General features: G+C 39.1%; 2 protein-coding genes across 2 annotated transcripts in view; one reads left to right on the plus strand and one right to left on the minus strand.

Moving 5' to 3' along the window:
- The window catches only part of LOC125225943 (regulator of G-protein signaling loco), a 157,286-nt gene extending 146,849 nt beyond the window's left edge, over positions 1–10,437 (plus strand). The window contains 8 exon segments of the mRNA XM_048129789.1: positions 1,184–1,339; positions 2,518–2,649; positions 4,558–4,734; positions 6,018–6,260; positions 7,041–7,187; positions 7,748–7,843; positions 8,325–8,511; positions 8,987–10,437. Coding sequence (XP_047985746.1) covers positions 1,184–1,339; positions 2,518–2,649; positions 4,558–4,734; positions 6,018–6,260; positions 7,041–7,187; positions 7,748–7,843; positions 8,325–8,333 — 960 coding nt within the window. The 3' untranslated portion in view covers positions 8,334–8,511; positions 8,987–10,437.
- A 319-nt stretch (positions 10,438–10,756) lies between these two features.
- LOC125225768 (probable 39S ribosomal protein L45, mitochondrial) lies at positions 10,757–14,064 on the minus strand. Its single transcript, XM_048129617.1, has 4 exons — positions 13,905–14,064; positions 13,574–13,817; positions 12,197–12,585; positions 10,757–11,076 (listed from the first exon to the last, which is right to left on the minus strand). The coding sequence occupies exons 1-4, from the start codon at positions 13,926–13,928 to the stop codon at positions 10,786–10,788; spliced, it is 948 nt and encodes a 315-aa protein (XP_047985574.1). The 5' UTR covers positions 13,929–14,064; the 3' UTR covers positions 10,757–10,785.
- Between the last annotated feature and the right edge of the window lie 619 nt (positions 14,065–14,683).

The following is a 14,683-nucleotide window of genomic DNA, read 5'->3' on the forward strand; positions in this document are numbered from 1 at the left end:
AGCATGTCCATATAGCTGATTTGACTGACCACATAGTTCGACTTCAGAAATTTGCAGAGATAGCTAATTAATAGTGTTTTTAACCGACTTCAAAAAAGGAGGAGGTTCTCAATTCGACTGAATGTTTTTTTTTTTATTTTTTTTTTTATTTTTTTTTTGTATGTATGTTACTCGATATCTCCGAGAATCGTGGACCGATTTTCAAAAATTTTTTTTTGATCGAACCGGTATAACCCCGAGATGGTCCCATTGGCACCAAGTCAGGGTCTGATGATGGGATCCTGGAGAAATCGAGGGAACTCTTCAAATGTTATAGGCACATGTAATGTTTTTAGTCTATTTTTCAAAGGTACACCAGTATTTACGTCTGATGGTAATAATTTTATGTGGCTGAGCTGATGATGGAAGGTCAACTCCTCAATGGTTAGGAGTTTAAGGATAATTCTTTCACTACTGTATATGTATTCGGACTGATACATATAATATCACTAGGAACCACTAAAAATCAACTGAGCTGATGATGGAAGGTCAACTCCTCAATGGTTAGGAGTTAAAGGATAATTCTTTCACTACTGTACATGTATTCGGACTGATACATATAATATCACTAGGAACCACTAAAAATCAACAAATAAATAAACTTTTTAACAAAAAATAAAACCGCCTTCAAAAATAAGCGCGTTACAAAACACGGAGAAACTAAAAAGCCAAAAATAATAAACCTTTCAATTCAGATTTCTTATCGTATTGCAATAAGCTAAACATCCAAATTATAAACAAATCAATTATTTTTGGAGTCGGTACCAGCCTGTGTATGGTTGGGTGGGGCAAACAGGCAATAGCAAGGCGACGAACAGGTCTGGTACCGACTACAAAAATAATTGATTTGTTTATAATTTGGATGTTTAGCTTATTGCAATACGATAAGAAATCTGAATTGAAAGGTTTATTATTTTTGGCTTTTTAGTTTCTCCGTGTTTTGTAACGCGCTTATTTTTGAAGGCGGTTTTATTTTGTATTTAGTAAAAAAAAAAGAAATAAGCAGCTGTCCTAAACCTTGCATCTTTCTGCTCATACTATTAAACACCATCTCCTTTATCACAATAACTATGATATTATATATTAAAAAGTGTCTATTTTGTAAAATTGTAATCCAAAACTAACCCAATTCTTCTTCCGCCAGGCCCAAAAGCAGATCTTCAACGTGATGAAGTTCGACTCATACCCGCGCTTCCTGCGGTCCGGCGTGCACGCCGAGTGCGCGCGCGCCGACCTGCGCGGCCTGCCTGCGCCGTACGCGCCAAGAGCCACGCAGCCTGACCCCCCCACCCCTACCAAGGTGAGGGTCTTTTTTAATGTCTATAGTTAATTTTAGGAGTTCTACCAAGCTACGTTGGCAGCGATTTTGTTAGCCCCACCCAGTACCGGATCTAGACTTTTTGAGCAGACATTAAAAAAAACAAATGGACTTGACGAAGTTCTAATTTGGCGCCCCTTTTGGACTTGGCGCCCGGGGCAAGGGCCCCACCTAGATCCGACCCTGTCCCCACCTGTTCAAGGGTTAAATCCAATGAAATTAAAATTTAATGTTTAAAATAACACTTCAAGTGGTCGTCAAATCGCTACGAACTTAGCTTGGTATGTCTAGAACATTCAGGATGATCTACGACCGAATGAATATGTATACGAGGTGCTAAGCTACCAGAATGTTAGTGTGAGGCACCAAAATTGTAACATCCTACTATTTAAATAACATTTTTGGAAATTTATGTGGTAACTTTAATAGTATGTAACGCAATTAAGTCACATAAAGCGAAATCTTTATCTTATTTTTTTTCAAATCTACCCTTGGAATTAATTGGTAAAATTTGTAATAATATAGCACAAATAATCAGATTACTTTCACCTTGTGCTATGTCCCTTTATAAACTGTATCCACTTAGTCACACTTGCGAATCCGAACCAAACACCAAATCACTCACCATCACCCTCACCTGCATTCTATGAACGGTAGACACCGTTGTCCCGTACAAACGCGAAGTTTCTGCAAAATGGCTGGTGTAGGATTTTTATCTAAGGCAATGTGCATTTGTGCAAAAAATTGTGCGCGGAGTCGAAGTGAAACTTCCTAACATAACCTTAAAAACATTCTGTTTGACTGTCACGTTTTTGCGTTTAGTTACTTCCATGTTTTTACAGTTTTGAATACTTTGCTAATTGCTGAAATTATTTAAAAAACAAAAATAAACTCATGAAATATGAACAAGGTTCACTTCAAAAATTGGCATATTTTTGGCAGATTCCTGGCATCAGTCTAGCATTTTGTCAGAATTCAAGTTGACTAAACTGAGCGTTAAACGTTTAGCGCGTTGAAATCGCATTGGAAGTTTCACTTCAAAAATCTTCGCTGAAAAAAAATCGCAAAAAAAAATCGTTTGTACGGGACAGCCAATGGCCTCAACCTGCACCTGTCCCTTCCATCGCCCAGCCGACCGTATAATAACCGTCCGTTGACAGTGTTTTGACGTTGAACAGCTGAAGAAGTCCGCCTCCAACGCCTCGGAGCGCCGGCGCAGCGGGGGCTCCATCCTGCCCTGGCGGCTCCGCGCTGGCTCCAGGGACCGCGCGCCGGAGGCGCCTATCACTGATGTAAGTCGACTTTTTGTCTCCATAATATACCGTAAAAAATAATTATTTCTGAAAGGTTGGCAACGCATTAGTGGCTCCCCTGATGTTGCTTATGTCTATGGGCGGCGATGACTGCTTCCCCTGTATCATAAAATAATATTTGTCGATAGAAATATTCAAATGTTTTAAATGTAGGCTATGCATAATGTGGGCTCGTACAGTAAAAAAAAACCGTTTGTGTACATCCAAGTTGTAAAATATAATTTTTGGTGGGGTTTTTTTTATAATAAATATTAATAATCATAAAATATGTATAATAATTGACTATTAGTAGTTTCTCAACTCGTCCAGCTTAATTCTATTGCAAACTAAGAGAATTACGACCTATATACCGTGTTGTTACTTATGAGAAAAGAGTCGATCTAATTTGAGTTACTGCCGTAAACTTTACACCATTCATCTGTTCTTTTATTTACCAACAAATCTAAATAAACAACTTGACATCACAGCTCATTGTCTAATTATAATAATTATTGCGAAATCAATGAACACGAGCTAAATACTAACATCAAACAGCCGTGGAAAATCACGATAACTTACACAAATATTTGCGTAGCCACGTTTCCGCGCATATACTTATTCAACTAAATATAGAACAAGATGAAAACGCCTCGCGGAATATACTAATGCAAACAGAGTAGGATTATTGAGAGCTAAAATTAGATTTGTATAAGGACAATAACTCTATAAATAGGTGTATCTAGAATACGGGTACTGAACTGAAGAATACTATGCCTTATTATTATAAATGTACGTGGTTAGCATTGCGATGTTCATTAATTTTCCTGACATATTTGTTTGTTTTAATGTTGGTACTATATAAAACTAAACTAGCCTTCAAATAAGCATTCCAAATCAAAGCCCCATTCTTATTTATCTGTCAATAACCACAAAATTAAAATTTTGAAAAAACCCCCGACCGCGACACAGTGGACCGATTTTCATGAACATGGCTAAGAACACTCCCGACTAACTCAGCTTTCAAACAAAAAAAACGAAATCGAAATCGGTTCACCCGTTCGGGAGCTACGGTGCCACAGACAGACACACACACAGACAAACAGACAGACAGACAGACAGACAGACAGACACGTCAAACTTATTAATAACACCCCGTCGTTTTTGCGTCGGGGGTTAAAAAATAGACAAATCAATAAATAATCAATTCAGAACAAACACTGCAGCCCTTGGCTATTATTGTATCTCTTATATTCTTTTATAATAACAACAACTTACATTAAACAAAAATATGTTTCGAACTTTCCACTTTACACAAATATTTTGATTAGTACCAATTATCACATGACTGCCACCCCTGAGGCGTAGTACGCTCACAGCTCACAGCCTAAAAGGCCTATCATAATGACAATCAGTTTTTGTGCGTGCACCTTACATCATCCCACCTTATCAACCCATTGTCTACATCTACAACAATGAACCGTAATCTCTTGTGACAAGATTCATAAATAACACTATTTATTTTTACCATTTACCTTATATTTATAGATTTGGTTAGCGTAGTTTTATTAGAGTTTTATTCGTTCTGGTTTTTACGTTTTCATGGGGCATTGTTTGATTTAGGAATTTACATACTTGCGTTTTTTTTTCTGCTTTAATTGCCTAATTTTCCAGTATTGTATAGTACAAGTTTTTTTGTTGACGTGTAGTCAGGGATTTTATGTTGTGTTATATCAACATTATAGAACAGTAGAAATTAGGTTTACTGTATACACCATTAATTCAGAGTCTGAGATAACTACGAGTAGGTACATGTCTCATTAGCTAACTCGGAAACGCGTAAGTTAGAGGCTTTATTTAATGGAAAATGGCGTTTTGTCAAATCTTTACAAGTTTTGTCTTTATTTCCAGCTCGTAAAATCCAACATGTCGGGCCAATGCTCGCTCTGTCGCGTCGTATTGCCCGACGGCGCGTCGTCGGTCGTGGGAGTGGACGCGTCGTTGACCGTGCGACGATTGGTCGAACGGCTGCTGCAGAGACTCAACCTGCCTTGTCCGAACTATGACGTCATCGTGAGAGACGATCAGGTAACTAGTACTATTCAACATGTTGCTCTGTCGGTTGTTGGAGTGGACACGTCGTTGACCGTGCGACGATTGGTCGAACGGCTTCTGCAGAGACTCAACCTGCCTTGTCCGAACTATGACGTCATCGTGAGAGACGATCAGGTAACTAGTACTATTCAACATGTTGCTCTGTCGGTTGTTGGAGTGGACACGTCGTTGACCGTGCGACGATTGGTCGAACGGCTTCTGCAGAGACTCAACCTGCCATGTCCCAACTATGACGTCATCGTGAGAGATGAACAAGTAACTGGTACTATCCAAGATGTTCCTCTGCTGCATCGCCGACGGGACACCATCGAAGTATGTGATGTTGACCGTGCAACGACGGGTCGAGAGAATGCAGCGGCTTAACTGTCGTCACATAGAGAAACGTACCTCATTCGCAAACAATCTTGTCTTGCTAATAACTATTCATATGAAAGTAAGTTAATTAATATCCAAACATGAGTTTATTGCACCTTAATCTTAATTTAAATTTAGATGACTTTAAGTTGACACACTTCTATAAATATTTTTTTGTACAATGTACATAGAAAATGTTAAATCTGAACACAATTCAGATGTAATAATAATAATGACTTTGAGGTCATTTGGGTTTTGTTACCTCATCATAATGGCGCAGTGGAGCGTGTGAATAGAACTTTACTTAAGAATGTTAATATTTGAGTCGGTGGACTAGAAAGAACAAAGGAAGGTTTTTCATACTTTATATACCTACACTGAGGCTGTATCTTCTCAAATCTTTAGCACGGGCAACAATTCCGTTTAGTCGCTTTCATCTATTTTACTTACATGCTTTATAGATTGTCTTGCGCCCAGATTTAAGGGGATTAGTTACACAGTTGAACTCACCTATGAGGCATCGATTTTTTTTTATGGGATAGTAGGCAAACGAGCAGACAGGTCGCCTGATGGTAAGCGATCACCGCCGCCCATGGACACCCGAAACACCAGAGGTGTTGGAGGTGCGTTGCCGGCCTTTAAGATGGGTGTACGCTCTTTTCTTGAAGATTTGATTCGTTACCACTAGTGTACGGAAACCACTGTTAAATATGAAGAAAAAAGTCCTTCCCTACAATTCATATCCCTCAATCCAATCTTAGTAATTGCGTGTCCATTTTTTAGCAAACAAACATCAAATTGATATAAAAAAAGCTCAAACAATTTTCAACACTGCCCAACTTGATAAATAGATCGATATACCGCTATTTCTCTAATACTAAATGAAGTATATCTGTCCCCAGGGTGAATGTTCCACCATCGACCCATCCCAACCGTCCACGGTCCTGAGCGGGCGCGAGGCCGTCGTCGAGCGTCGCTGCGTCGTCCGCGTCGAGGTCGCGGGGAAGGTCGTCGCCGTCCGTTGTCGGCCTCAACGACGAGCGGCGCACGTGTTGAAGCCCGTGCTGAGGAGATACCTACCTAGGGCGTCCCGGTATAGACTGTTGAGGGATGCTGCGCCTTTACCTCTGGATACACCTGTACAGGTTAGTATTGGGATAAAATTGTATAATATAGCTCCTATACACCGTGTTTTTTTTTGTTTTCCGTTAAATTCGACACGTCGTTAGGTTCGTTATCAAGAACCACCCTGTATATCAGTTTTAGTTAAATTCGCCAAAAGTTTTTTTTCAACATTTTTATACTTAATTAAAGATAAAGAGAGATAACATTAGGAAGTGGTACAGGCTGTCACACATGTGTGCTGTAATTATCTTTATTTTTTAATAACTCGATAACCGTAAGAGTTAAGACGCTAGTTTCTTAGAGAAATTAATTGTATTTGATCTAAAGAACCTCCCTTAAAGTTAACGGAATTCAATAAAAACAGGGTGTAGATCCATGCTGTGACCGGCAACGGCCCTTCCTGACGGCGCCTTCAGCTTCGCATTGTATAATGTGAGCGCGACCAATTTAAAATGGATCCTTGTCCATGTATCCATTAAGTAGAAAAGCAGAGTGAGACATTTATCGCTTTAATGTCCATTGAAGCGGAGTACCTGCATGTTGACTGCTAATTTCGTAGGTACGGTCACCGGCATAAATATAAGTGATGATTTCTGTACCTTGTCACTTTAACGTAGTGTCTGAAATGTCATACGAAATGGTCAAACGATTTAAAGCAACAAGGTAAAAAAATCATCACTTATTTATGCCGGTGACTGTGCGTCCCTGTCAATGAAGTTAGGTTGGTTCGACTACTCTAAACTGGACTGTGTGTAATGTGTATTTTCGTTGTTTTATTATATTGTTTTATTTTGTTTCAGGAACTAGACGGCGCGCGCCTCCTCATACTAGAAATACCAGGGGGAGATGAGGTGACGGAGGTGGAGTGCGAACTGAGCGCCGACGATGAGTTGGACTCGCTCAGCGAGATGGCGCTGCGGCTGCACGACGACAACGCCGATACACAGGTATGTAGACGGGCGTTTTCAGGTTCCCTTTATATCACCACTAGCTTTTGCCCGCGGCTACACTCACGTTAGAAAGAGACAAAAAGTAGCCTATGTCACTCTCCATCTCTTTAACTATTTCCACCAAAAATCACGTCAATTCGTCGCTCCGTTTTGCCGTGAAAGACGGACAAGCAAACAGATGCACACACTTTTCCATTTATAATATTAGTATGGATTAAAAGAACATGTTCCAAAACGTATTTTTCACTACGATGCGTTTAAAGCTTGGCAAAAAAGAGTAGAAAGGGTATTTTTTATCATAGCAACACTTAACTGTTGTCGTAGAAAAATGTTAAAATAGTCGCCACATGTAAAACGGTTGACGTAGACGGTGGCGCCCCTATCATTTTTTACTTTTTTTTGGCAGGCCGTAAGTGAGACGGTAATATCACAATTTCGGTTTTTATTTGTCCGTTAATTTCTAGTCTGGTGGTCTGCCTTTTGGGAATGTATAAGTGTGAAATTATGAATTTATGTAGAATTTCGAGTATATAATATGATGTGTTGTGTTGTTGCAGAGCGGCGCTGCAGGCAGCGGGGGCGGGGCGGGGGCGGAGCGCGCGTGCGCGCGGCGCTGCGCGCCGGGCCGCCGCTGCTGCAGCACCATCCGCCCGGTATGTCCACATCCTTACTGAATACTGCATCTATTTCCTTCTTTCGTCTTTGTTCAATGGTGTATTTGGCCTGCATCTCGATGGAGTTCGAGTTGGCCGATGATTGCGCTCGTTGGACTTGTAACAATTTTTTAATGGTATGTTTTATAACTCATATACAAGTAGATGGGCCATTTTTTTCAAAGTTGTCCGACCCCATTTTTTTTGTAACATGGGTATTTTTTACGCTATTAATACTCAGAATCAGTCACTCAGTTCAATTTGGAAATTTTTATGTGGTTTCCACTCAGAATCGCGAGCTCCTTAGATCCTGATAGGAGAAAAAAACTTTGAAAAAAAAAATGGCCCTGATTCTGATACGTTCTGATACATTTATTTTAATGCAATCTGTCAGTTTAATACTAGTTTGGGTGTTAAATTCGAAATCACAAACATGCGTAGACTCCTAATATCTTTCTATAGCGACATCATCCCGTTCCAGATTTCCTAAACAACCTGCAAGCGGCGCAACGCCTGCGACTCCACAGCGGGAGCGGCGCGAGCGCGAGCGCGGGCGCAGCGCCGGGCGCGCCGCGCGAGCCGCCGCCGCTGCCTCCTAAACCTTCCGCGCGCCCCGCCGCGCCCACACTCGTATGAACCCTCAACGTTTTGGAGCCGAGCGCTCTGAGGTACAGTATTATTATCCGCCACAGCTAATACCGCATACATTCAGCCGAAGTGAGCTACAGTGGGCTAAGAAATGGACAGGACGAGTGTGTAAACTTGATACTTCTCATGCCACTGCGATTACCACTCGCGATGCACGGCTCCCCTAAATGGCGATATTTTGTGCGGAAGCCGTAAGTCAAAGGACCGGCATCGCGAACGGCAGTGCCAAACCTACGCGGAATCGGCCATCGGAATACCAAAAATCGCTATTTTTAGTCGACGAAAGCCGATTCCTCGTCGGTAGGTTTGGGGATTGGGGAAGCCCTTATTCTGAAACAACTGTCCAAATTATAACCTATTTTTTTGTTAAAAAAATGATTTCATAAAATAACACACTTCCCATTTCAAACCCTATGTACTTTAATTCGCAGCACCTCAATCTCTTACATTGTCTTTAAAAAACTCAAACTAATCTTAATTTTCTCTTCATTGCAGGAACGATGGACATGTCCAGTCCCAAATTAAAGATGGCGTTCTCTTCAATCAGAAGTCATAGCGTCAAACCCCTGTTGCGGATCGCCTCAGTGCGAAACTGTTGAAGATTTATTGTACCTAGTTACAATAAAGTGTAGTGATTCTTCAATATAAGTTATGATGGCAAATCGCAAAATTGTGGGTCGCCTAGTCGGCAAGACTTGTTGAATTATTTCAACAAAAATATTGAAGTGCAAGTTACTTTAATAAGAAAGAAAGGCTATGTTTGCGGGTGTAAAGACTTGAGGATTGTAATAAAGATCTTTAAGTGTTATCTATAGAGAGCAAACGCTTCAACTGAGAGTGAGTTTAAAGTTAATCACATGTCAAAATTACGCTTAATTTGATTTTCATAATTATGCCTAGCAATAATTCGAGAGTAAACATGGAACATTTAAACTATGTCCTTTAATTATTGCACTTGTAGTAACATTCACAATTCTGACACTTGTATTTTTAGACACAAAAAACACTGATTACTATTATGTTGTATTAGTTACAAATATGTAACATTGACCTGTCCATATTTCAATACCAATACACAGTCGTATAAATGATGAATGTTATCATATAAATAATATATTGTACAATTAAAATATTCCTAATATGCACAAGCGTACAAATGCATGCCATGAAACTGAAATCATTCCATTTTTGAATGATTTAATCATATGTATGTATAAATATCTCGTTTACCTTCGTCCACAAGAGGGATCATATTGTACAAAAAAGTATTATAGTTGTAAATATATAGTTACTTAATAGATACTAATATTTGGTGCCTTCCATAGACATAAGACTGCACTAACATTACTTTTATTGAATTGTGGAGCGGACCCTAATATTATAGAGCGTAATTGTAAGATCTGGTAATAAATAGTGTAGTCTGTATCTTTAGGTATTTAAAAAAATGTAAAGCAAATCTAACCTCAAAAGGCTCCTTAAAGCAGTTGAGGGTAAAAAAGATTACACGACCAAATAAGGAAGTTAAAAATAGATCGCTCAGTGACGGATCTGCTTGGTTTTTTTTTAATTGGTTGGTTAAGTAACTAATGTTGTAACTACCCGCAAATGTACAAAATTGTTTTTTTTTACTTTTTTTAAATACCTAAAAGTACAGAGTATAGTTTTGTATACATTCATATCAGTACCTGTCCCAAAATAGTTTTTAATAAATCTAAAGAACTTGGGTCATCATTTTGCATAATTCTTGCGAACAGTGGTTAAAAGGTTGTATTTGACTTAGATTCATGACATACACAAAATTTTAAACAGCACCCCCATGTGTAGCTATAGCATTTGAATCGTCGAATTTTGTGTTAAATTAGTCAATAGTAATTTATTATTAAAAATATTGTAAAGCAAACGATTTATGCTCGGAGAGTATATGCAATAAAATAGTGTTATTAAAATATGTTGTTTTATTTTTGATTCTAGTGAAGAAATCGAATGACTGTTTGATTTCCTACCTTAGTGCACTAGTCATAAAATTAATACTATTAACATTGTACAACTGGGCAGTCTTCTTCTTTAAAACCCTACTAAGCATCGAAGGCTCTTTCGGCGGTGTCCAATCTTGTGGTGAATCCTCCATTTGCCGTACATATTGGAGATGTTTCTCGAACACGATGTTAAACCATAGACAAGCCACTACTTCCAGGTTTCTAACTAGCCAACTATGTCTACAAGTAGTTTGCCAGCTTGGAAAAACCAGAGAAAGAAAAAACAAAGTAATCTAACAATTATTTATTGAATATAAATCACTTATTCGCTACGACCGCTGTCTCACTTTCATTGGTTTCCGCTGGCGGTGCTGGCAAAGATGCAATTTTGTCCGCCAAAACCCTAGTAAGTTTCGAAGGTTCCTTAGGCGGGGTCCAATCAGGTATAATCTTGTGGTGAATCCTCCAAGTGCCGTACATATTGGAGAGATGTTTCTCGAACACGATATACTCGAGAACGTCCTTGGCGAGGATCTCGCTCCCGTGTAACAGACGACCGAACCGGTCGTACACGGCGAGCTGTTGCTGGGTGTGGAAGCGGACTGTCACCTGGAAGGGATAAGTACTAAAAATAAATAAATAAATAAATATTGGGGACACCTTACACAGATCAACTTAGCCCCAAACTAAGCAAAGCTTGTACTATGAGTGCTAAGCGACGATATACATACTTAAATAGATAAATACATACGTATATACATAGAAAACATCCATGTCTCAGGAACAAATATCTGTGCTCATCACACAAATAAATGCCCTTACTGGGATTCGAACCCAGGACCGCGGACCAGCAGGCAGGGTCACTACCGACTGAGCCAGACCGGTCGTCAAAAATACTCCAAATAGAAATAGAGAAATACACCATATTATAGTGAGGGGGCCCTAAGAACTAAGTGTTTTGCTTTACTTTACGCGCCTCAGTCATACTAGTCAGTTTTGGTGAAAAACATTTTTACGATGTCTGCCGGAAACAGTCAAAACTATAATATTAAAAACTAATTGATTTACATACAAAACGAAAAAATGACGTCTCCTTCTCAAATAGGAGAAATTCCTTGGAGGCAATTTGTACTAGTATTACTACAACAAACAAGAGGTTATAGATGGACAAAAAACCGGCCAAGAGCGTGTCGGGCCACGCTCAGTGTAGGGTTCCGTAGTTTTCCGTATTTTTCTCAAAAACTACTGAACCGATCAAGTTCAAAACAATTTTCCTAGAAAGTCTTTATAAAGTTCTACTTTTGTCATTTTTTTCATATTTTTTAAACATATGGTTCAAAAGTTAGAGGGGGGGGACGCACCTTTTTTTTCCTTTAGGAGCGATTATTTCCGAAAATATAAATATTATCAAAAAACGATCTTAGCAAACCCTTATTCATTTTTAAATACCTATCCAACAATATATCACACGTTAGGGTTGGAATGAAAAAAAAAATTCAGCCCCCACTTTACATGTAAGGGGGGTACCCTAATAAAACATTTTTTTCCATTTTTTATTTTTGCACTTTGTCGGCGTGACTGATATACATATTGGTACCAAATTTCAGCTTTCTAGTGCTAACGGTTACTGAGATTATCCGCGGACGGACGGACGGACGGACGGACAGACAGACATGGCGAAACTATAAGGGTTCCTAGTTGACTACGGAACCCTAAAAAGGAAGTTTACCTGTCCAAATATGTTCTCCTTGCTGACCACATCAGTACACCTCGCATGGCACACCCTCGGTGGCTCTAAAGACTGCAAGAACTTCCACCGAATCGTCTTCAAATGCGAATTATGCCTGAACTCCGCATAAGCCTTCTCCGTAACATATACTTGCAAAGCGCTTTTATCGTTGTTAGCTAGAGCTTCATGCGCTTTGATGTAAATATCCTGTGCTTGTTGACAGAAGATTTTGGAGTCGAAATCTTCTTCGAAGGACTTTATTTTGCGGATGGCCATCATGGATTTGGATTTTTTCTCGAGGAGTTCGGCAGCTTGTTTGACGCGGGTAGTTGATGCGAGGGAAGCTTTGCCATCGCCTTCTGGGGGCACATAGGGCTCGAAGGCACCGCCTGAAAATATATAGTAGGTAGGGATTCAAATTTGTTCAACTTAATATTTGCCTACAGTAACACAGAGCCTGCCAACCTCACAATTTTATGACAGGTCTGGCCTATTTATTAGTGTCATTAGTGATCCTGTCATTGGTCCTGGGTTTGAATTTCTGTGATCACTACATATTTCGTGAAGAATGTCATGGTTCTCTGCTCTGTGTAACGTATTATTTAATATTTATTTAATGGTAACATGGTGGTCGCAGGCACCAACGCTGCCTGTCGTGAGCAAGGGAACAAATCATTTTGTGGAATCACTAGGTACACATTTAGACCATACTAGAAACATTCTCATGAGTTAAAGCCACTGGTAAACCAGCTTAACAACATTACAGATGCAGACTTAAACTTACAAACAATTTTGACAACATGAAATTCTGAATTCAATCTATTTAGTAGGGTGGGTAATTTTTACTTTTTTTTATTTTCTTAAGGGGCACAGTCACAAAAAGGTGCCATTTTGTAATTAATTAGTGTACATTTTTTTTTAATTTTTATGTTTATTTTTTTGCCTCCGGATTTCAGTTGAAGTTTTTGTATGGAGTAGGGTGTAAAAAAGGTTTACATTTTTTAGGTTTTTTCTTCATTTATTTTCTTTGAACCTTATGCATGCTATTACGATGCCAATAATGGTATATATTAATAGCAAAATTTTAAATTAAAAGACAATACATACATATATACTCCGCATACCACACAAAATGTACAAAAAATTATATGAAAACTTCAAAGTGGATCCGGAGGCAGAAGATTAATTCCAATTGCAAAATAATTTGAAATACTGTTTATTTGCATCAGTTTGCATGTTTTTATAAGTGTGCCCAATGAAAATATGATACTTTTTTTTTCTCCACACAAGAGTGACCCATCCTACTATTTAGTCAGTCAAAAGCTGGTTAGGTAGCTGCCACTGGAAGAGTTAAGTGATATGTAGCCAGTAATATACCTGTAGCCGAGATATAAAACGGGCGCTCAATCCACGGGCGCGGCGGCATCAGCCCGCGCTCCTTCATCTTCTGCCGCAGTTTCTCCTTGGGTAACGCGTTCGTATCCTCATTGTAATCCGGCAGTTCCACCTTCAAATACTTCTCGCGGCGGAGCTTCTTGAACTTAGGATTCCAGTGCTTGCTGGTCGTTGTGCGCGAGCATTGCGTGAGAACCGCGGCAGGGACTAATCGTAGGCTGCCCAACTGCAATGTTTAATTTATATAAGTATTATATTTTGGGAGGAGTATAACCGAGTGAGTTTATGTGCAAATAATTAACTTATTACTTACTTTGGACAGTACGCACTGTGCCATGTTTTATGTTGAAATAAAATGTATGTTCATTAATTTAATTGTTTTTACTTGGATTAAAATAGTAAAAACTATAAATTCTATTTGTTACTATAACCTAAAAATCAGCTGGGTATGATAGCTGTCATTTGAGCGTTTGGTTATCGATTTTTTTTACATCGAACAAGAAAGGCCCCGCGCACACGGAGGCAACAGTTGCTCGGCGACTTTCGTATTTGTATGAAAAGTTCCGTCGCCTCGTGTGCGCACCTTCATACTAGCCCATAGACCGAGCGACAGAGACAAAACAGTTTTGTCTCCCGTCTGTGGGGGCCCTAACAAAACGCAATATTTACGCCTGGTTGACACGATCCGATACCGTTTCTAGAAATTGTCAGCGTGTCAGTTCTGCTTTAAAACAAACTTGACTCTATAGCCTGTTTATGGTTTCTGTTGGTTCTGCCATTTTTAGTCAAATATTTTCCGTTCATACATGTTTTTATAATTTACTGCTACAAATTCAATCAAATTTGCTGTGTGGTATTGTAAAATTAAATAATACTTATTAGTCTTAGATTGGGCTAATATACTGTGACTTGTGATTTCTTTTAATTTGTTTTACATAAACGTTCGATTGTGGTTGAACTCTTTGCAAATTGAATTTTCTACTCATTGCGTGTAGATTTATTATAATTTTTTGATAAATCGTTGTGCATTCTACTAGAACATTAGTTTTAGGACGTTTTCATAAAATTTGATTAGGCTCAGATTTGAATCGA

The sequence above is a fragment of the Leguminivora glycinivorella genome, chromosome 1, assembly GCF_023078275.1.
Source record: "Leguminivora glycinivorella isolate SPB_JAAS2020 chromosome 1, LegGlyc_1.1, whole genome shotgun sequence".
Taxonomy (NCBI): Eukaryota; Metazoa; Arthropoda; class Insecta; order Lepidoptera; family Tortricidae; genus Leguminivora; species Leguminivora glycinivorella.